The sequence below is a fragment of the Dermacentor andersoni genome, chromosome 5 (assembly GCF_023375885.2).
Source record: "Dermacentor andersoni chromosome 5, qqDerAnde1_hic_scaffold, whole genome shotgun sequence".
NCBI classification, from domain to species: Eukaryota; Metazoa; Arthropoda; class Arachnida; order Ixodida; family Ixodidae; genus Dermacentor; species Dermacentor andersoni.
In genome coordinates, this window is record NC_092818.1 from 100149614 (window position 1) to 100173231 (window position 23618).

Here is a 23618-nt window from a genome sequence, read left to right on the forward strand (position 1 = left end):
AAACACCTTTTTGCCCACTTTACAGACAAAAGTTGTCAAATTCATATCACAACAACGGTTTTCACAAACTGCCCTGTTCACACACCAGGAGGCCCAGGTATCCTGCTGCAGACCATACTTTGAGACTCATGTGGAATTTTACAGTGGAGCTGTTAGACGCTTGCTGGCTTTCTCTTGACGTTCACAGCTAGCTGGGGGAGGGAGAGCTGAGGGAGAGCTGAGAGAGAGTGAAAGCAGAGTATAAAATAGTATCGCGCAGCGTAGCGATGCAGCGAGGGTGGGTGGAGCCTAGCGGGGGAGAAGGAGCGCTGCCTACATGGGCGAGGATCGTGGCCTGATGTGTGCCCTCTCCTGTGGCACACAAAGTGGGGGATCAGGCAAGGGAGGAGGGGCGTTCCGTTCTTCTCCAGCAGCTGCTAGGGTGCCTCGATGTCCTCTTCACCCGCTGCTCCGTACAGAGTGGAGACAACCGCGGCGTCTACTATGGCATTGGCCACGCAAATCGCGGACGCTGTAGTAGACGCCTTTGGCAGACGCCGTAGCGACACATTGCCGGTGCTCGTGTCTATTGTGTGCGGTATGGCACTACTTTACTGGCCTTCCCCCAGCTCCACTGGTCTCTAGTGTTTGCGATAGCACAGCCACACATAAAGTTTTGACTAAATGCGTCACAAAATTTTTATTACACATGTTAAACCAGATAAGTCTTGAGGCTAAACTTCCAAAACGAACTGAATTCTTTCTGAAATGTCACCAATTCATTCCCACTATGTACAAGATCGAGACAAAGTTCTGCATATTCTAAGGTACCACAGAGGTCAGACTTCGACCCTATTCTTTATGTAATCTATATTAGTCATGTGTCATATTTTGCACAAATGATTTAACTATTGCTCACTCTGACCTTAACACATTTATCTTTAGCATTGCAAGGCATACCTATAGACATAAAACAATGCAAAATTATATGTTTCCACCATCTAACACTTCAGCTTATCAGCTGTTTAACACAGCTCCTAAATGATCTGTAATTGGTGAATGTCTTCACAATGTATGCTGCCATCAACATTGCATTAAATTGGAATGCCCTTACAGCATGCAAGCTTAACACTAACCTCATGCATGGAAATATCTGTTGTAACTCGTGGAGATTGTTCCAGTCCCTGAAGTTAGTCATATTCTGTCTGACGCAATTATCCAAATTAACCTTCAGTACAGAGTGGCGTTAGTGTAAAACCCAGGCCATGCAAACCTGTCTCACTTATTTCAAATTGTTCAAAGCAGATCTGCCAGCTTCTTTGTTAGCTTGGATGGTAGACAACAGCGAAAAGGCAGTGGTCCCAAGTTCGATCGACAAATCAGGATGAATTTTCTCCAACTGCGACATTTCTTTTTCAAAGATACCAAAATCAGCACTTCTGTAGGTGTCACTATATCTTATGCTATAAAATAGGTACCACTAGGCATAAATAGGCACCACACAAGTATACTATGATAAAATAAATCCCACCAGATCCAAGTGTACAGCGATTTTGTCTTCAAGGAAATGCCTTCTGTCTAGCAGAATTTTTTTTGGCAACGTATTTGAATAGCCTCCTTTGCAAGCCCCTCCCCCCCCCCCCCCAAAAAAAGGAATTGTGAGCGTTTGGCTTCCATCATTTTATTAACGCAGAAAAATAGCCCATATCACCTTATTTTATAAGATTTATTACCATAACCTTTGTCTTAAGCAAGAGTTACTTTTCAATCCTTCATTCATATCTCGTTAATCTTTGTTATAAAGTGTTTGTTCCTCACTGTCATAGTAACCACCACTTTCATTCTTCATTCCTCAAACTTGTAATGATTGGAACCACTTGCCCACCTCCATTGTATCTATGGGGACAAGTGACCATGTAGACCAGTAAAGGCTCAGGCTCTCATGGGAGAGGAAAAACCGACACTCGATCTCTTGGCGTAGCATTTTTTTAATCCCTTTCGCAACGCTAGCTCGTGCCGGAGTGTGCCAGCCGCTCATGCCTCGTGTGGATGTGAGCGTCTATGCAATTCGCATGTGACGCCAATGCTGCTGCCGCTACAGAGGGCTCCCCCCCTAGAGAGGAGGAAAATTCAATGAAATTCAACAATGGAAAGTCCACGTGACACGGTGTGTCTTGGCATTAGTCTTGGGTACCACGTACAGAGGTGGCGTCGAAGGATGCAGCAGGGTTGCGTTGCACATTGGTGGGGCCGATGGCGCGGGTGCTTCAATGTAGGTGGGTTTGAGACGTTCCAGGGCAATTGTGTCTGAGCAGCCGTTGACATTTACGACAAAAATCGTCGGACGATGCTCGAGAACACAATATGGCCCAGAGTAGTGTGGCTGCAAAGCCTTCCGCACGGCACAGTCAAGCACGAAAACCTGGGTAGCAGAGGTGAGTGCGGGAGAAACGTACGGAGATCTTGTTTCTCGCGAACGTGTAGGCATGGGGCGTATCTGGCTGAAGAAAGCTTGCAGTTCGGCAACGTAGTCGGCAGGTGATGGCACAGGTGATTTGGTGGTGGCGACAAAAAAAAATCGCACGGAAGGCGTAGGTGAGTGCCGTAGCCTAGCTCAGCACAGCAGAAACCTAGGTCGCTCTTGAGGACAGCTCTGATGCCAAGTAAGACGAGAGGCAAATGTAGAACCCACTTCTCCAGCGATTCATGCACCATAAAGGAGGCTTTGAGATGCCGGTGAAAACGTTCAACTAGTCCATTGGATTGCGGGTGGTAAACAGTCATGCAAATACGTGTCGTTCCGAGTAGTTTGAGTAGTTCGTTGAAGAGTGCTGAGTCAAACTGCCGACTGCAATCGGTGACTAGTATTGTGGATGGGCAGCCGAACCGTACCATACATGTAGACACGAAAGCTGCTGCAACAGTGGGCGCTGAGATGTCAGATATAGGTGTAGCTTCTGGCCACCGTGTATAGCGGTCCATGCATGTCAGTATGTAGCAGTAACCTTTCAAAGGTGCGAGAGGGCTGACGAGGTCCAGGTGTATGGTGTCAAAACAAGCATCCCTTGGAAGAAAAGACTTGGCAGGCGAAATGGCGTGATGTTAGATCTTAGAGCGTTGACATGACAAACAGCAGCGAACCCAATCGCGAACTTGCGCGTTTAGCCGAGATCAAACGAAACGACTGGAAAGAAGCTGCTGTGGCGCGCGAATGTCAGGATGCGACAGGTCGGGCACAATTTCGAATAGACGTCTGCGAAGGGATGCCGGAATGTATGGTGTGTCGGTAGAAGTGTCGCAGACGACGGAAGTACCATCTGGGGTCACAACGACGTCTTCCAATTTCAGGGACGTTGACGAATTCTGGAGTGTACAAAGTTCGATGTCGTCACGCTGTTGACTGGCGAGTAAATCGACATCAATGATGAAAGGTTCCGACGTCAACGTGGAAATGGCATTGACCCGACTCAGAACGTTGGCTGGGATGTTGTCGGTGCCCTTGACGTGGCGGAACGTTGTGATAAACTTGGACATGTTGGAAAGGTGTCGACTCTCACAGGGCGAGTAACAGGACGCCGAACGGTTCATAGCATGCACAAGAGGCTTATGGTCAGTCAAGACAGTAAATGCACGGCCTTCTAGGAAATGGCGAAAATGTCTGATAGCCAGGTAAACGGCCAAGTAATTCACGGCCGGATACGCTGTAGCGGGACTGCGCGGGCTTCAGTTTCTTGGAAAAAAAAGACGAGTGGATGCCACGCATTGTCAGTGAATTGCTGCAGAACGGCACCAACGGCACTGTTTGAAGCGTCGGTCATGATGGCAGTGGGCGCATCTGGCTTTTGGTGTCTAAGCAGCATATCGTCGGCAAGGGCAGACTTGACTCTTGCGAAAGCATTGGTGGCCTCTTCAGTCCACTGAACCACTTGTTTACGTTTGTTTACCAGCAGAGCATCTAGCGGAGCCATATGTCGTGCGCGATAGGGAATGAATCGACGGCAGAAATTGATGAATCTGAGAAATTGGCGAAGCTTGGTGAGTGTGGTCGGTCGGGGAAGGTTTTCGATAACACGAATCTTGGACGGCAGTCATCGAATGCCGGTAGCGACGATGATATGACAGAGGAAATCGAGTTCAGGTTGACCGAGTTCGCTCTTGGCGGCGTTGATGACAATTCCTTTACTGGCAAGGCGTGAAAACCCGCAACCGCAAGTGGTGAAGATGTTCTTCTGCGGAAGAGCTTGCGATGAGAAGTTCGTCAATGTATGCAAAAACGAAAAGCAAGCCTCGGATGACAGAATCGATGAAACGCTGAAAGGATTGGCCCGCGTTCCGTAAGCCGAAAGGCATGTGGAGAAATTCAAAAAGACCGAAGGCTGTGGTGATGGCGGTCTTGGGAATGTCTTCTTCAGCAACTGGCAGTTGATGATAGGCGCAAACGAGATCAATCTTAGAGAAGATCGTCACACCGTTAAGTCCTGAATGTTCGGTAGAGGGTAGCAATTAGGAACTGTAACATTGTTTAGTGCCCGGTAATCGCTGCATGGGCGCGTCTCCCATCTTCTTAAGCACCATGTGAAGTGGTGATGCCCAATTACTGGAGGAAAGGTGGATGATGCCAAGTTGAAGCATATGTTCGAACTCCGCGCGAGCGAACTTGAGTTTTTCCTGGGACAAACACCGGGGTCGGAATTAGACTGGTGGGCCGGAGGTGACAATGCGATGGCACACATCATGTTGCACAGGTTGCGTCGAGTCTGGCTGGCCCGTCAAACTGGGAAACTCGCGTAGGAGCGCGGCGAAAGGTTCGTCCAACGTGACAGAAATAGGTGCAATCGGCGATGTGCCTGCTGATGGGACGCTGGGAATGAATAGCTGGGTCACGGAGCCGATGAAACGGCATCATTGGTTGCCAACAAGGAGTTCGTAGTTGTGCAAGAAGTCTGCTCCAATGACTGCACAACGGATGTCTGCAACCACGAAAATCCAGCGGAACGCTTGTTGAAGGCCAAGGTTTAGCATGATGGAGCGTGATGAGAAAACTGTTATCCTGGTGCCGTTGACGGCTTGCAAAAACGACACAGGCATCGCTTTTCGGTCGGAGTGGCGGGCGGGGAGAATGCTGATGCTAGCTCCTATGTCGACTAAGACTCATTGTCCCGTAACTCTGTCCGCCACATAGAAAAGATGACTTGCGAGTTGGGCCGGACCACTTGTCGCCGTTAGAGGTCGGCCGGCCTGTTTCCCTGCCAAGCGCAGAGACGCCGACAGTGACGAGTGTCGTTTCCAAAACGGCGGTGGTAGTAGCAACTGCCAGACATTGTAGTTGATGTTTCATTGCGGGTGTCCGTGCATCTTGATTTGCTGGAACTACAACTGCGCAGGCGACGAGATGACGTGTGGCGATGTTCCGCTCCACAGATGATACATTCTAGGCACTCACACAAGGAGTAGAGCGGAGATTGCACTGCTAAAAAGTAGGGAAGGGTTTGCAGGGCGGTTGTATTGTCACCCAGAGATGATGCCGTGGCTGCGATGGTTGGGGTGGCTACTTCCATGACTTTGTCGGCCAAAGCAGCAAGTCTGGTAAGGTCCATGGTAGATGCTGTCGCCAGGACCATCTGCACATTAGCCGGGAGTCTTTGCAAAAACAGTTCACGCAACAGCACGTCATCGATGGATCTTGCGTTGTTTCCGAACAGTTGCCTCATTCGGCAAAGAAGTTGACTAGGGCGTCAGTCACAGATTTCTTCAGTGGACAGAAGCTGCTGGATGCGAGAACGCCGTGAAGCTGCTGTGCGCTGTAGCAGGGCTGCCTTGAGATCGTCATAGGCGGCAGTAGACAATGGAGAGTTCAACATATCTGCTACTTCGTCAATGGCGGCTAGAATGGCATAATGAAAATTTGAGGCTTGAGAGCGGATACCAGCGATTTGAAATTGCAATTCGGCCTGAAGAAACCACGCCAGGGGATGCTGGTCCCAGTACTGTGGGAGGCAGACAGCGATGGCCAAACAGGAGGGCTCACCGCATTCCTCGAAAGGGTTCTGGCCTTGAGCTCTCATAGCATTGGTCTGGTCCATGGTAGGGAAGGGTTTGCTCGCAGGAGCTAGCATGTGGTCCACAGGAACCTATGGCACTATCACACCTGGGTCACCTAACTGTGGTGACGAGTGACCACTTAGACCAGTAAGGTCTCTGGCTCTTGCGGGAGAAGAAGAACCGACACTCGATCTCTTAGCGTAGCATTTTTCGAACCCTTTTCGGAACGCCAGCCCAGGCCGGAGCGTGCCAGCCGCTCGTGCCTCGTGTGGACGTGAGTGTCTACGTAATTCTCATGCGACACTGATGCTGCTGCTGCTACATATCTATTACGGATCCCAGTAATCTTAAAAATGCACTTGAACATGTTACCTGATATTTGTAATTGTTTATTTTTTAATTTTCCCACTCTCTTCTGTAACGCCCTATGGGCCTTGAAGGTATTCAAATAAATAAAAATATAAATAAATAAATAAATAAATAAATAAATAAATAAATAAATAAACAAAGTGGGGAGTGTGCTCACAGTTTTCCTCTGTGCAGACCTCAGGTGTGGGCTGTCAGGAAAGTCCACCGTCTGGGCTCGGTAGAGGAAGGCAGCTTGACTCGGTGCATCAGCATCGACTGCTGCATCGAAGCTTTCGTCATTCACCTTTTCTGTGCCTCTGCAAGAAACCCTGCTGTTTGTCAGCTACTAAACGAAGACTACTAAACCATGCAGGTAACAGTGTATTGCAACATGTAGGAAATTCAAGTGGGAAACCAACATTCTTAGTCCTTAACCCAGTTTGACTATCACCTTTTCCATAACATTTATTTTCAGCCCAACTCGGCACCGACCCAATTCAAGCATGTTCTACACTTACAGAGGCACCAAATCAAAACACCAGATCCTGTTAAAACTAGTACATAAGCTTTTGCAACATCATCTTCTAAAGGTTGTTCAAAATTAAGCTTTATGGTTTTCCTAAAGTTAGGCAATGGGAGGCACGCGAAGACCACCTTTGCAAATAAGTTATGTGGCCAGGGGGTCACAAAGTGAGATGATAAATATTGCTGTAAGCAGCCCACTAGACTAAAATTGAATAACTAACCCTTTGTTGACCGCAGTAAGTGGGTATGTTTGTATTGAAAAGTTAGAGGCAGTCGTGTTTGTAGACAGTATCAGTTGGAAGAATTCTTCTAGCGTGTCTACGCTCCGAGATATCCTGCTCCAAATTTTAATTGTCATTCGCATGATTAAACTTGCAAGAGAGTTAGGAATGGCGCAAAGCTCCTCCCTGATGTAACACGGCTGTTACATGCAGCATTTAGTCTGGCAACAGGGTGGGGCATCGGCAAAGATGATAACTGTCCCCCTTCCCCTCTCGGCCGGCGAAATATTATATTCAAGAACCTGGAACCACTGTTGTAACAGGCGACCGCGCAGCCTGTAACGATTGCGGCAGCTGCCATGCCAAGATAATGGTGTGAGCGAAGAAGCCAGAGTATAATGCTGACTAAAGACCATGCATAATGGCATGGTCCTTGCTTGGGCTACGCAAATAAAGTGACTGCTGATTTCCAAGTACTGCAAATTTTATTGAAATCAAGAGCAATAACTGCACGGCACACCGCACTGTCATATCTTGATTTTGCCAGCCGAGAGGGAAAGGGTCAGTTATCATCTTTGCCTATGCCTCCGCCCCGTTGTCAGACTAAACGCTGCATGCAACAGCAGCGTCACATCAGGGAGGAGCTTTGCACCAATCCTCACTCTCTTGCATGCATAACCATGCAAACAACAATTAAAATTTGGAGTCTGATATCTCGGAGCACAGAACACGCTAGAAGAATTCTTCCACGTGAAACTGTGTAGAAACACGACAGCCTCTAACTTTTCCACACCAACGTACACACTTACTGCAGTCAATAAAAATTAATGATTCAATTTTAGTTCATTGGGCTGCTGACAGCGATAATTATCACCTCACTTCGTGTCCCTGTGGCCACATAACTTATTTGCACGGGTGGTCCTCATGTGCCTCCCAATGCCTAATTTTAAGAAAACCATAAAACTTAATTTTGAACACCCAGTATACTATAGTTCAATGAAAAGCTTGCTATTTTAAATATTACATACCAAACTTCTTTCCTTAAGAGAATTTTGCACTGTAACTGGCATCCTGACTACTGCCCAGATGACAATTTTGATGTAAAATATTGCATGACATTTTTGCATAATTATGTATTATTACTGTTGTAATTGTTTCCAGATTAGGAATTTATGCATTAAATTAACTAACCTCAAACATGTGCTTCCGTAATCTGTAAAACATCAGGGTGAGCAGGTACATACAATAATTATGAAGAGATGTCGTCATAGCCTAAATATAGGACTTTCCAGAGTGTTACTTCAAGCTCCCATAAGCCAAGTTTGTGAATAGCAATTTCATATAGAACTGAATGTCGCATCAAAGGACTGCACCTTCAGCAAACAGCAAGCAATCTTTGCAAGCAGTCACCGATGAGTGAAAGTAATATGGTCTAACATTAGGCTCAATGTAGTAGTAGCGAGGATTCCAATTACTGAGCAAAACAACTATCACTACAGTGCATTGAACAAGCAGTAGTACTTTCCACTTTAGTTGTAGTGATGATGGCCAAAATACAAAGAGATAGCATGTAAGGAAACAGTGTCAAAGCAAACTGACAAGAGATAACATACAGGAATGACATTATTACCCATCTTTTGCAGTTTCAGACATGCTATTTGAAGAATCCGAAGGTGAGAAAGGGGGGTCCCGCAAGGCCGTGTCCTCAGGACTGCTTGCACTGAAATAATATTAAGGAACACCAAATGAACAAGTTCACTACATTTGACTGGTGCCCCGTACAAATGAGTAAGCACTAGGGCCAGTGCACTTATTTACTCTCTGAAACACGAATGGCGACTCCAAGATATAACCACCATACCGGAACTTTTTCTCTTAGATCCACAATAGTTTTTTCCTCCTCGTCATCAATTGGCACTACAGTAAAATGTCAATCGTACAAATTTCTGAGGATCTTGGAAAATATGTAAAATTTGTATGACCCATAAACAAACCCCCAATTAGAGCACCAAAGTGAAGCTAAGGGATTAATGATTGTGGTGCTGACTTTCAGTTGAAGAAGTCAGATGTTCTTAGACCCATTTGGAATGCATAAAACTTGGCACTCCTTTCTTCACCTATGTTTTCGCTATCTTTTGTCCACTCTCACATTACTTATGGCATAATGTGTTGGGGAAACACATATAATACTCATATTGCATCTCTCCAGACAGTTCAGAACCGAGCCATAAGAATAATTACTTACAGTCCACGCTTTTCTAATGTCACTTCCCTACTACACGAGAATAACATCCTCACCATTTCTGGACTTACTAAATACAACCTAGGTATTTTTTTCTACAGATCTGTAAATAATGAGCTACCATCGATCCCATTTTCACCGCCTAACCTGATGGTTCATAGTACCACCAGATTTGCGTTGAATAACAATTTTCTTCTACCAAGAATCCGCACTAACTATGGTAAACAGACTGTAGAATTCACTTCCATATCTATATGGAACACTCTTCCTCTCATAATGAAAAACGCAAGATCTTTATCACAATTTAAAAGAGAACTAAAAATGCATTTTTTGCCAGATTAACAACAAGGATTACTGTAGTCGGTCCTTGTTCACGTCTTTTTCTTCTTTTTTTTCTTTTGTTGTTGTAAATAAACTGTTGATATTTTATTCCCGCACAATTTTTCCTGCTACCATGAGATATGCTAAACCATGTTATTATTTGTAATCAATTCTGTATTTTGTTCTGTAACCATTCTTTTCTTATTGCTTGTATATTTCCTTATTATATGCTACTGTTGCTTTGAGATGTTAACTATAATAACTGTTTTTGTACAGGAGGTCCCGATACAGTCTTTGACTATGGGACCTCCTTCTGTATACTAAATACTTGTAATGTGACCAAACTTCTAATAATAATTAATAATAAAATTCTGATTCTGATTCACTGCATGTCGCAGGATGTTGAAGGCTTTTATCATCTTGGCTGCTGATGGTTTCTTGTCTTCGTGCACATCTGTACTTTCACTGTCACAGGGATGGAAGCGGCCAAGGTAGTTTTGGAGCAGCTCTAGGGGCAGCAAATTTAGCACACTTTGCAGAACACTATTAGGTCATGGAGAATCAGTTTTGCAGAAAGCCGCAAGGTGGAGGAATTAATAAAGGGACAATGGCCCAATCATAGAAATTGCTGCAAAGGAAACCCATACAAAGAAAAGCCTTGCAGTTGAAGGAAAATTTTGTCCTTGTCTGGGACTCGAGCCCAGGACCAATGCCTTTCCTGGGCAGCCGCTCTACCATCTGGACTAATCAGGTGGCTAGCATATGGCAGGGCGAAGTCAAATTTATCGACAACTTGAAGCAAAGGCAAGAGTTTGACATAATTTTTCTGTGGAAGCCCGCAAGGTGTAGGGAAGCAATTAATAAAGGGAAAATAAGGCATCCACCCAATCGTAGCAATTGCTTCAAAGGAAACCCATTTGAGGAACCTGTTTGGGCTTCCTTTGTAGCAGGTGTTGGTCCCGGTTTCGAGTCCCAGACCAGGACGAATTTTTCTTCAACTGCGAGGCTTTTCTTTCAAGGAACCCATATGGGTTTCCTTTGTAGCAATTGCAACGATTGGGTGGATGTCTAATTTTCCCTTCATTAATTACTTCCCTCCACCTTGCGGGTTTCCACAGAACTATTAAGTCAAGGTGGAGGAAAGTTCATTAAAGAAAAAAAAATTTCGTACACCCGACAAAGGAAACCCATTTGCATCCCTCTGAAATCACTATTAAGTTACATACCGGGCGTGCAAACTAAACGTGGCCAAGAAAAGAAAAACCAAGGGATTTACATAGACAGTACCCATTGTATTTTGTTGTTAATGCTAGTCAAGAGATTTCTTTTTTTTTTTTTTCACTGTGCACAAGCAACTAATATTTCAGTTTAATTAGCTAGCGTTAATTACCTCGCTTATTGGATAAGGGTATTGAATATAGCAAATTCTAGGTTACTTTAAATTCCGTTACCGCTCATGTTTCAACATCCTCCACAATTTTTTCATTGACATCTCGTTGGTAAGGTAAGTTTATAAAGTTAGCTAATTAGGTGCATTCATGCACAATGAACAAAAAATACTGACTGAGACAACCATGACCAACACCCATCAAGATACAGTTACCGCCTTTCGAGTAATGCCCTCAGTTATTTTTGTAATTCTTGGTGGCATTCAGTTGGCTAGCAGAGTACCACAGAATAAATGCAAAGTTACATTCTTGGTCATAGCATGCTTGCCAGTATTCCACATAACTTGGCAAGAAGAAAGAAAAAAGAAACAACTGACATTTATGAAAAAAATAAAGGGAAAAAAGTGTTGAGTGGCTTCGCGATTAGCGTCACTGACCAATATTTTGCACAAGCTCAATTATTAGGGCTGCCCTATAAAGTCAATGTAAAATGGCAACCAATATTTTGAATGCCAAACAATGGTTTCCTAGAATTTTCGGACTCAACCTGCACAAGTCGCGTCATGAGCACCTTTGTTGCAAACGCAATTTCTGTCATTTGCATATTCTCTGACCCCTTTACAACAGCCATTCGGCTGCCATGGCAGACTAAAACCAAAACTTTACATACTCGGCCTGCGTTTTGCGGCCGCAAAAGTCTGATTTTGTATGGTGTGGTTGCCAGAATATAGAGTACCCAGAGAGCAAATATCAGTGATGATTATGGCTGCCATTGCAGATTTACCAATAGAGCATACAAGCAAGCGTTAAAATGTATGACAACAGACCATACAACTTATTCATTCAGCTGAGAATGCGGCTTTCGTTCCCAATTGTGCCATAAAAAGAGTGCCAGTTCAAATCATCTTTAGTTCGCATAGTATGCAAACGCATCAGACTTATATAAAACATTTGTAACGCATTGTATAGCAAAACTGTTTTCGTTTTCCTTCGCCTAAGTTACAATGTGCCACCAAACACAGCCTCACTCCAAAGACGTTGACGCTGAAACAGATTACTATAGATTGGCCTCTAGGACTAAACACTAACCAACACATGGCTGTGCGATTGCCACTGAACATGGACATCCAGCAAAATTTAGCGACTTCATTTGAAGTTAGTGTTTTGGCACAAGTTGCCGCGGTGGTTTCGCGCACAATGACGCAATTGGTGCAGCATTTCCATCCCTGCTGTCATTATCAGGTTCCCACCCCAAAAATTCTTATCAGCAGTAACAGGGGGAGTATTTGAATCATACCAAAATGGATTGCATTGTATGTAACATGTTCTGGTCAAAACTTCTTTCAAAATTCATATCGCTTCAAAATTCTGAACAAATGTGATCTTGTCAAGATCCAAATGTATTCCTGGGCCTCACTGCACTCTTTAGTCTAGACAGAAGTAATTCTAAACTTCTTCCCTGACAGCTGCACTGTGAACATTATTTGACATTTCGACAACAGCCATGAAACCTTCAAGCATTTTAATATCAACATGATGTGGAAAATGCTGAAAAAAAAATAATGATCATCAAAAGAATTGTGGGTACGAAAAAGTTACGCAAAAGCTTCCTTCTCCGAGAAGAGTAAATTAAATTAATCTGATTATTTATTCAATAGCATTTCTTTAGTTCCCCCTTTCTTTTCTGTAACGTTCAGCCTCCTCAATGAAAGAGTTAAGTGAATTCCTGCCACCCCTCGTGCTGTAAACAGTCCTAGATGGTTCTTAGAGATCAACTGTTTGTGACGTGCTGACAGCTCGTGCTGTGTCAACATCAAGCACAACACAGCACAAAGTTCCAGCATATGTTTCACAATGCATTTATTCGATTACTTGTCACGCACATAAGTCATGTGGCACTGGGCCATGCTTACTTCTTTGTGGAATGCACACCTGCACTGGAATAAAAATGAAATTCACTCTACTTCTACATTTGACCAGCCTCGCTGAAGCATATGTTCCACACACAATTTATCGATAACTATCAATATGCACCAACAAGATCATCATCGAGCTGCTACTGCCTGCTGTCAGCAACAAGTAAAACAAAATGGGAGCTACAAGACCAACTGACAATAAAAGCTAGTCACAAACACTAGCAGCTATGTGCACTGCTTGAGGCCAACAGACGTATTCCAACACCAGCTGTGCTGCAATGCACTTGTAGCAGTATCCACTCACTGGCCTCCCTTCCTTTGACTACTATATGGAAGGCGGTGCTGCCCGATATTGAAATAATCGCTGCACATCAATAAAGGTCCTGGGTGATCCACGAGTTGCAATTTTGCAGCATCTATAGAAAGTCGCATTAGCGAAGGGGTTCATCGCAGACAACTATAGAAGATATTTCAGGGGTTGCCAAGAAGCAACATTGAAGCTAAAAGACTACTTCAATCAATCAGGCAGCAGTGTCCACACACCCTACTCGATGCAGAAGAAATGTTCCGAGCAGACTCGTGGTGAATCTGTACGTTTGTGAACGATAGAGTCAACCCTAAACACTATAGCTAGGCACTAATGCAACCATGACACAGCGTATGCTTCCATTACCAATATGATTGGAAACACCCCAAATTTGTGTTGAAGTGGCCACGGGGCTTGGCAACTAGGCTCAATGTAAAGCTACTTTGTACATATTGACACGTCTGCTTCAAATACATGTCACAAGTAGTAAATGCACTGCTTGAAAACAAATTCAGTGTTATTTCTGACTCTTCACAGGTACATATTTACATTCACTAGTGCCAACACGTCGTGCAACTCCTAGTAATACCTGAATGCGAAACCACGCATTGCCACGTAATACCAACTCAAAACCACGCAATGTACAGTGCTCACAGAACGAAACGCGACAGGGAGCATTTAGTAGAACCCTGCATATGTGCAAAGTACACAAGAGCGCCATGTCATCTTGGGTACTAGGCACAAACACACACAAGACACAAGGAAGGAGACGGGACAGAGCGCCATGTCATGTCGCTAGGATGCTGGTCACTAAAGGTGACATGGACTCCGATCTAAGTGTACGCACCAAAATTATGCCGATGTGACACGAACTGCAGTCGGTGAAAACAAAAGTATGAGCATTAGTTAGCTCTAAATTGAAGAGTTTATTTCCGTGAGCACTGTACATCGTTGATGTAGCCAACACATTGTGAAGCAGCAGTTGTATCACTTCACTTACGTTGTTGGTGCACAAGGTTGATTGTTTACGCTGAGAGATCCATTTGTCTGGGGGCAATGCTCATTCATCTTGGGCATGATGTTATCATCTGTGTAAAGGCAATGAGATAACAAGGATGTAATGTAATAGCCAATTTTAAAAAATTGCTTGCCGATTTTAGAACAGAGCAGATTTGCACTATGCGCTCCATATTGATGCATTGTCCCTGCTATAATGTTGCTGAAAGCATGGTCCTGTGATTGTAATGGTAACCCAGGTAATTGTTCTTGTAGTTGCCATGTTTTCTTGTGCCCACATGAAAAAAACATGCTAAATGTGTTCTGCTGCCCAATGGGAACATAAAGGGACAAAAACGAAAGAAAACAAAATGAGTCACAATGTAAAACTACACTGCCATATTTATTTGCACAGCATCGAATTTTAAAATTAGCCGTACTTGCTAAATAAAAAGCAGCTTCAATATTAAATCAGTATGAACAACAGGACACTAGGTAATACAGTGAATGCAAGATGGTTATAGGCTTGAAAAGTGAAAATCAGCAGCGGAAAAAGGTAAAACAGAAATAAGCGAAATTAGTATTTTTACAGCTTAGCCTTTGCTTGATGTGATCTTCTCAAAGTCAAAAGTGAAGTCTATGGCTACAATACGTTAAACCATCATTACTTCCTTAGTTAGGCCCTCACATTACAATAGCCAGTAATTATGCCGAAATTGAAAGAGATTCCAACCAGTTATATTGCTCTGAAAGGAAACTAAAGATAAACACTAAATGTTTAGACTCACAAAGCCTGTTTTAAAGCTCTGTTTTCATTAATTTCTTGGTAACAGGTTGATTACTAGAAGAAAAAAATCACAGTTCCATTTCTTGAATTCCGTACTGAAACTCCAGTAGTGGTATGTCAATGCGATGTCATAGATTTCAAGGTATCTTCTATTTGGGTGAATGTGGTAGTTCTCAAATTTTGGCCAGTTTAGTATTTATCACCTGTAGAACGTGATGTAGTCCACCTTGGCCAATAGAAAATTGAATACGCCTAAGCATGTGCCATCAAGATTCACGACGTCATGGTGGGCTGGTCCACGGGAACATCAAGAAGGCATCACCACCAATCTTTCATTTTTGCATCTTTTCTGGCTACCCATTCCACCTATGATGGTAAATGTGGTGTTCCTAGTATTGTACAGGTATTAATTACTAATACACCTCAACCATGTTTACTGTTACGTGTCCCTTTTGAGGTTAACTTGCTGACAAATACATTTACATCAGGTTGCAGCATGCTTTGGGATGAGAACATACTTTTTTATTATTTGTATAATTGAAAAAAAAAAGTTTTTTTTTGAAAAGTTGAAAGGTGTTGCCGATGGAAATGACACAACCAGTAAGTAAGAAAGCCAGGAGAGCATATATGTTGACAGGGCAAAAGAGAAGCAGAAAGCATTGCATCCCTACCACACAGTGCTATCGGCATCTTGGAAATCAACATTCCCTGCGGGACGAATTGTCACTAGCTGGACTGGATGGAAGTAAAGTTATTCACAGCCCCGATTGTGCTTCAACAGTGCTCCAAAATCAATAAGCTGAAAGCTGTACGGTCAGGCAGAGAAACGAGTACCTTACTCCTGAAGACAGTTCTCTGTTAGACAGGCAAGCATTTTCTTGAAACCTATACTCTTGACCATTACATCAACATTGAGGAGGTGGTGATGACAGCATTAGCATAACACTGATGCCCAACATTTGATAGAATGCTCTAATCTCAAGCTTGCAATGTCTTTAGACACTTTGATTTGCAGTGGCCTGTATCCTGATTTAATTTTTTTTAATGCATGCAAAAAAAAAATCAGCTGAAATGGTTACATAAATTGGCATTAGATGTGCAACACATGCATTAAAATCAATTGTGGCAACAGTTCAAATGATAAGACAAATCGTTAACAATTGTTAATTTGTTGTTGGCAACTACAGGTGCTTCGAACTCTCAAGTGCTTTAGGATAAGAAACCGAGTGAATTGGTATGCATTCACGATGTAGTTTGTGCAGCGCTCATACAAGTGGACAAAGGACGAAGAAGGTGCACACAGGACATGCGCTGACTCTCAACTGACTTTTTATTTTAGAAAACATGAAGAAAGAAAGCAATCTGTATATATCATGTGAAGAACCCTCCAGTGCGTTGCTGTCTTTTGGGCACGTTATCAAATTTGAAGTGCGTAAGCGACACCTATCTTACATTGCTGCATGTGCTGATCAAATATTGCATTAATGAGAGGCTGAGCGAGCACGAACGGTCGCTGGCCGAAACCAAGCCATCTCACCTAGCAGTTCATTGGCGAGAATATGGTTGTAGACCACATTTCAGCGACACCGTGGTCTTATCAAGGCACCCAGCATAGTCTGCACGTGAGGTAATTGAAGCCTTTCGCATTAGAAGAAAAAAGGGAAGGCTATGTCAGTTGATCATGAATTCGGCTATTGGACAAAGAATTTGAATATTTGATCAGCACGTGCGGCAGCATAAGATAGGTGCCGCTGACATGCTTCACCTTTGATAATGTGCCCGGAAGACAGCAACACACCGGAATGGGGGGGGGGGGGGAGTCTTCACATGTTATAAGATATACGGATTGCTTTCCTTCTTCATGTTTTCCAAAATAAAAAGTCAGTTCAGAATCGGCACATGTCCTGCGTGCGCCTTCCTCTCCCTTCGTCCAATTTTGAGCGCTGCACGAACTACCTCATGATCTTAAGTGCTGCAAGACAAGAAATTTTGCCTTTGGTAGCCACCAATGATAGTGTCAAGAAAATGGAGATGAAAAATATTACGCAGTTCTTCACATGGCCTGTGAAAGAAGGTACTGGTGCCACTGTTTGGTCCTAGGCCTATTTATTCAAACACTACACTTCTGCTTGGTTATGTATGTCAACACCTTGACAACCATTTGAAACATGCAAGGACCTGACATTGCCCATTGCCGACAGTTAGGTGCACACACTACGCTCCAAGTCTTTTTTATGCATCTAATTCATTGCGAGGCACTAATTGTTGCCACTTTGCTTTGACCAACATGTTCTTTGCAAACTCTACCATGACGGATCTCCACGGACTCTGAGCAGCTACACATTCTGGGTTTGTTGCGCTGCACGTCCCACTGCCCATACCGTGACATGACATTACAGCTTGCTACTGCATGCCTGCATTTTCCTTTCCATCCCTTCCTGCTCCAGATTTGGCACTCATCGGACCACCCCTATGGGTATGCTAAAAGAGTTACTCTGGAAAGTAGGGCCAGAGGGTAGGCCAGATGTCAAAACCAGTACACTGATTTGTACTGCAGACAAGAAGCTTTTCCACTTGTGCTGATGTCTCTGCAGTCACATTTTATAATATCTGTCACATGTACCCATTAGTTATCAGAATGCAATCACACAAGCTGAATGTCATGTTGTACATACTAACAGATAAATAAAGTCTATGGAAAAGTTGAGTAGTCATTGTCGAAACCAACACTCTTGTTTACAATTGACGAAAACATTTTTTACCGTCAGAGCGTGGGCAATATTTTAACTCACCCTCAGGTATACATGCAGCACAGTAATTATCATAATTACTTGATCCTATAAAACTTGTTGCTGCACTAGCTGGCTGATAAGCTTAGGAAAAAGATACTTCGCAAAATAGATGAGCACGAGAAGATAGTGACATGGACTCTCAAGCTTCTTGTGCTCGCCTGTTTTGTGGAGTATCTTGTTCCAAAGTTTTACGCTATTCTAACATCCACTTTTTTTTTTCGGAAAAAATTTACTCAGAAATAATGCACGGTCTAGATTCGAGTATGAAGCCAAAACTGCAATAGTGACAGGCTATTGCCATTGGCAATAAAATTTCTATAATTTACATATTACGGCTGCTGTAGGAGCTGTGGTAGCTTTGTGACCGCTCCTTAAGTTCATTAGGCTCAGCAATGTGTTCAAGAAATGCAATATCTCAAATGCCAAAGACAGATCTGAAGATTGGATGCTATGGACTGTTGACAGTGATAATCAGGCCTCCGACAGCAACAATGACTGAGGTTTTTTAGCGCACGAAAAGGGACGAGAGACAGACGCAGGACATGGACACATAGTAATGTGTCCGCGTCTTTCCTCTGTCTCTCGTCCCTTTTCGTGCGCTAAAAAACCTCAGTTATGGATTACCAACACGCCCTAACCTACACTCTTTCAAGCAACAATGAGGCATGCCCGGTCCATTGTAGCTTGGATGCAATAAATGTTCTTTTTTTTACTAAGTAAGAACAAATCACCATCGCACCTTTGCATATGCCAGTTATCAGTTTCCATAATTCACACAGCATTAACATCAAAGGACACATTACAACAGAGTAACTATAGAGGTGGGCAAATATTCCAAGTTTCAACTACAAATCAAATATTACACAAAGACTATTCATATTCATATTTGGAAATTAACTATTTGGCATTTTTGAATAATGCTATCTGCTGAACAAACTATTGCACATTATTAGAAGTGAAACAACAGAAGTTTTTGAAGCAACGCAGAAACAAAATGGTTAACGCCAACTTTGGTTTAGGTGTTGTAGCAAAAGTCCGTGCGATAACCTGCAATATTCACTTGTAGTCATTTAGTATCTTTGTGAGCTTAATCATGTAGCAGTTTTATCTTTTATGCTACAACCTTTTTTTTTTTGTGTGAGGGGCTCTTTAACATGTACACGGCACACAAGCCCTTGACCTGCTTTTTCTTTTCTTTTTTCACAACTTCCGATCTTTCTTGTGGCAATTATCTATTTAGCATTTCTGAAAACTAGTCGACAGCAGCCATTCAGTCTTGGAAAACTTGTTTGCAAAGAAACTATAAAGCTGTTGAGAGGCTATTCATGTTGTGTTTTTAACAATTAGTGATCTTGTGCTTCAGACTGGTCTGAATTGTCCCTGATAGTTACCTGTCTTTTCTTCACTAGTCAGTACAAGTGTGGTACTTAACTAAACAAAAAAAAATGTATTCCTGCTGTAAATATATTTGTCTGCATACGAACAACAATATTCAAGTGCCAAGAAAATTCTAGTTATAACCAATAATTGTTATAACAAGATTGCATGCAAAAAGCAGAGGGCAGAAACGCCTAAATATTTTAACTAAACAAAAAGAAGTACAGCTGAGCCCACTTATAGCATTATTGGTTTTAACAATACTCAGATGTAGCAATGTGCAGTTGATGCACTGTGAACTTTTGTTGTGTGTTCTACGGTAAAATAAATCGCTTAGTACAATGTTCCCATGCCGCATTATTGGCTATAACAATTCAGTCTGACTACTGGCTGCCTGTGCCAAAGATAAAATGAATTTGTGATGCAGGCAAAGCAGAAAAAAATTCAGTGGCGATTTAGTCGTAAATTCAAGAGAAATGCCATTAGCATTACGTCGAATCTTGTTTAGTTCCTGGATCCACGATTGAAACAGTGTTCACCAAATTACAAAGTATTTTATGGGGCTCACTTCAACACACGTCTTGCCTCTCCAAGGAGCGAAACACAACTGCATGTGTGTGTGTATATGTATATATGCGTGCGTACACATGTACACACACGCACACACATACCCATAACACGTGACCGGCTTCCCAACTTCACACACTGTGGGGTTGCGCGACCCTCGCGCCTCCCCTGATGTTTTTCCCGCATAGCGCGTCTCCTGTAGTGCGGCTTCGCCGCACACGCGGCGCCCGCGGCGTGGTACAAGCGCGGTGCGAGAGATGGCGCGACTGTCGCGGCGGGGTTACTCGGGCGCCGAAAGGGAAGGCGCTTGGGCTCTTTGGGTTCGGGAAGCGAGCGCGACGGACGTGCCGTGCCGCGGGTGGAGCGACCCGCTCTTTCCCGGCGGGTCGGCGCGCGGCGGAGGACGTCTCCCGCGAGCGCGCGGCGACCGATGCATCTGCGAGACCGCCTCGCGTGGCCGCCTTGGAACGCGCCACGATTCGCGTGACTATACACGCGAACGACCAGGCGTTGGGATCCAGCATGGAGCGAACATATTCGCTCGCGAGGACGCGGTGAGTCTGACTTCTAGATTTGTCGCGCGCCTATCGGCATGTTTTGGGGATATGAACTCGGCTAGCAGGCATTGATCCATGAAAGGTGCAATAAATGCCCTTGTGACTGTTTGTACTACTGTGTTGTCGTTCCTTTGTCCCAAGAGTACGGAGGAGAACCACCCGTATCTCCCACATCTGGCTGCCCAACGTGGACCTCTTGGGACATCGGACGATAGAGTTAAACAGTTTTGCTTCGTTCGAGAGCTTTGTTTGAACCGAAGCGTAGGCCTAGCGTGGATTTTGATCGCTAGCGTCGGCGGCGTGCTTTCTTGAGAGAGGCGACGGTGGCGGTAGTGTGTTTGGACTTGTCAACATGCTAAGCCTTTTCGCAAGTGTTTTTTTTTAATGACATTCGTCAGTACGAGAGCCACGTGGTCTGCATCCTGGGAGAGCGAGGCTGAGTGCCCGCGGAGCAGTGGCAAGCCTGAAGCGAGTGAGTACGGAAGCCTCGTGGGTGGTCCGAATTTCTTATGTAAATAGCTTCTTCTATCTCTTTGACTCGGATGAAGTCGCGGCTCTGGGAGCCGGGTGGCCGCGGGCCACGGGTGCCACGACGGGCTGACTGGTATTGCGGCCTGGCACCGGGCGCTCCGACACCGTCTGGGACGGTGGGCGCCGTCAACTCGGATGCTGTGTGCACCGAGCGGAGTAGGACCACCTCACAGAGCTAACGTCTCCTCGCGGCTGCCTGTTTTGCGCTCATTTTGAGTGTTGTTTTTGGATGCCGGTTGTTGTCAGGGTAGCGACGCTTTAGGCCTAAGGCTTTACGAAGCTGCCTGTCGCACGTGGAGGGACACAACCTGGTGGACCGTGGCGTTGAGGTGTTGCAAGTTGCTTCCCTCATTCTAGTTAGCCTCGCACGAATTGAAATTACTCGTTCGACTCAAGAAAGCGAGCTTCGTTCACGTGAACTTAGCATCTGAGTAGCTGCCCGATCTTTTGCTAGCCGAGTTGAACATCGTACCACGTGGGCGATGCGCATGCAGAATTCCTCTCCCTTGCACTACTTTAGTGTTTGCCGAGTGTTTTGAGTGTACGCAGCGTGATTGGAGTCACCCCTGGCTGGCTGTCACCTGCACATCGTCTGCGCGGCTGCCCCGGACTACGATCGAGTCACCCCGGGCGATGGTGATGCTGTGGCCAGTTCGGCGCAGCGACTTCGGCGGCCTCCTGCATCCAGCTCACAACCCTCGGCGGCGGACAAAGGAGCCAGCGGTCACCAACAGCTACGGCGGCTCTTGCCAGCAGGGCGCGTCGGCGCGAGCGACGCTTGCTCGTACCGACTACTGCGTCGTCGTCTCCGGAGTCCTGGCCTGGAATGATGCCGTCGAGTCTGCAAAGCTGCTGCTGTGACCGGCGGACGCCAGCGGTGTACCCCAAGGACAGTCGGCTCGCATGTTATGGACAGCGTGCGGACATTTCCTCAGCGCGGCCACTGTTGCATGTACTATCTTGTTCGCGAAGCACGGGTTAATGTTAGACCGTGTGACATGTTTCGCCGGAATAAGAAGTGATTTAAGGTTGGGGGGATGTGGGGTTGCGCGACCCTCGCGCCTCCCCTGATGTTTTTCCCGCATAGCGCGTCTCCTGTAGTGCGGCTTCGCCGCACACGCGGCGCCCGCGGCGTGGTACAAGCGCGGTGCGAGAGATGGCGCGACTGTCGCGGCGGGGTTACTCGGGCGCCGAAAGGGAAGGCGCTTGGGCTCTTTGGGTTCGGGAAGCGAGCGCGACGGACGTGCCGTGCCGCGGGTGGAGCGACCCGCTCTTTCCCGGCGGGTCGGCGCGCGGCGGAGGACGTCTCCCGCGAGCGCGCGGCGACCGATGCATCTGCGAGACCGCCTCGCGTGGCCGCCTTGGAACGCGCCACGATTCGCGTGACTATACACGCGAACGACCAGGCGTTGGGATCCAGCATGGAGCGAACATATTCGCTCGCGAGGACGCGGTGAGTCTGACTTCTAGATTTGTCGCGCGCCTATCGGCATGTTTTGGGGATATGAACTCGGCTAGCAGGCATTGATCCATGAAAGGTGCAATAAATGCCCTTGTGACTGTTTGTACTACTGTGTTGTCGTTCCTTTGTCCCAAGAGTACGGAGGAGAACCACCCGTATCTCCCACAACACATACACTTTTTTCCACTTTGACACTACTAATGCTAACGCATTAGAGAAATTCACGCCACCGCACTCACTTGCACACCGCACACCTCTTAACACCCGCCTTTGTACTGCACAAAATGCATGGTATGCCTTCGTTGCAACTCCTTGTGCATTTCCAGCCTCGGCGAGCCCCTGTTACATCTTCCTTTCACCCCTCTGATACACGAGTCAACTGCGCCGATGTCAGAGGGGTGAAAGGAACATGGGAGAGAAGCCAAATCAGCAACCAAATGTGATGCTTTCCTCTTATTCCATTTTATATTCCAGTTCACATTACTTACTTCACGTGTTAATGAAAAGTAGCACTTTAACTTATACTATTAGTACACACTGAAGCAAGCAAATGAGGCTGTGCAAAGCAAATAAAAACATGACGTGCAAGAGGTTCACTTCTGCTTTATTTTGCATGAAATGTGTACTTTCAGTGCTTCGGTATGGTTTTCTGAAACATAAGGAACACAGTGCTCATTCCAGTAGTGTTGTTTCTGCGTTTTATCAATGCCTCACAAAGCTAGCATTACTATACTAAAGTGCTATCTATGGCTGCAATAGAATTCTTAGTAATTTTGTTTTTGAAACTGCACCAAGCTTTCATTTCATTATCCCATTCATGCTGTGGAAACTACAGCATGATGCTTACACCTTAGCTCTACCACAGATAATTAGAACTGCCTCTGTGCCTGTTATCAGTCTTGCAGTGAACAGAAGTGTGGAAAAAGGTACACATTTCGTAGATGATAAAACATGATATGGTTATGCTCAATGGAGTAAACTTTCCTCTAAACCTAAAACTAGTCCCTGCATAGTGTAATGTTTGTGAATAGCATCGCAGCAGCATAGGGTGGCTGATAACTACTGCAGGGAAAACGTTCTTCAAGGTTGTTTGTCTGCCTCGTCGAACAATACACAATGAACTGAATGGACGACGTGATGGGAGCCAAATGGTGAAGAGCCTTGATAGTAATGGTCTCGGTGATAGTGGAGACGGCACTGTGGAACAGAGCAAGAAATTTGTTTTCCTTTGTTTTACACTGGAAAACACAGGGGGCTGAC

The 23618-nt window shown here is 45.0% G+C and overlaps 1 protein-coding gene across 4 annotated transcripts in view; it reads right to left on the minus strand.

Moving 5' to 3' along the window:
* LOC126530954 (uncharacterized) overlaps positions 1 to 23618 on the minus strand; it is a 64706-nt gene that overhangs the window by 24682 nt on the left and 16406 nt on the right. For 3 of the 4 annotated variants that reach the window (XM_050178286.3, XM_050178289.3, XM_050178288.3), the window contains exons 10-12: positions 14290 to 14377; positions 8746 to 8835; positions 6548 to 6698 (exon numbers count right to left, since the gene is read on the minus strand). In XM_050178286.3, the coding sequence (XP_050034243.2) occupies positions 6548 to 6698; positions 8746 to 8835; positions 14290 to 14377 (329 nt within the window). The remainder of the gene's footprint in view (positions 1 to 6547; positions 6699 to 8745; positions 8836 to 14289; positions 14378 to 23618) is intronic. The other variant, XM_050178287.3, reaches the window with a different exon arrangement.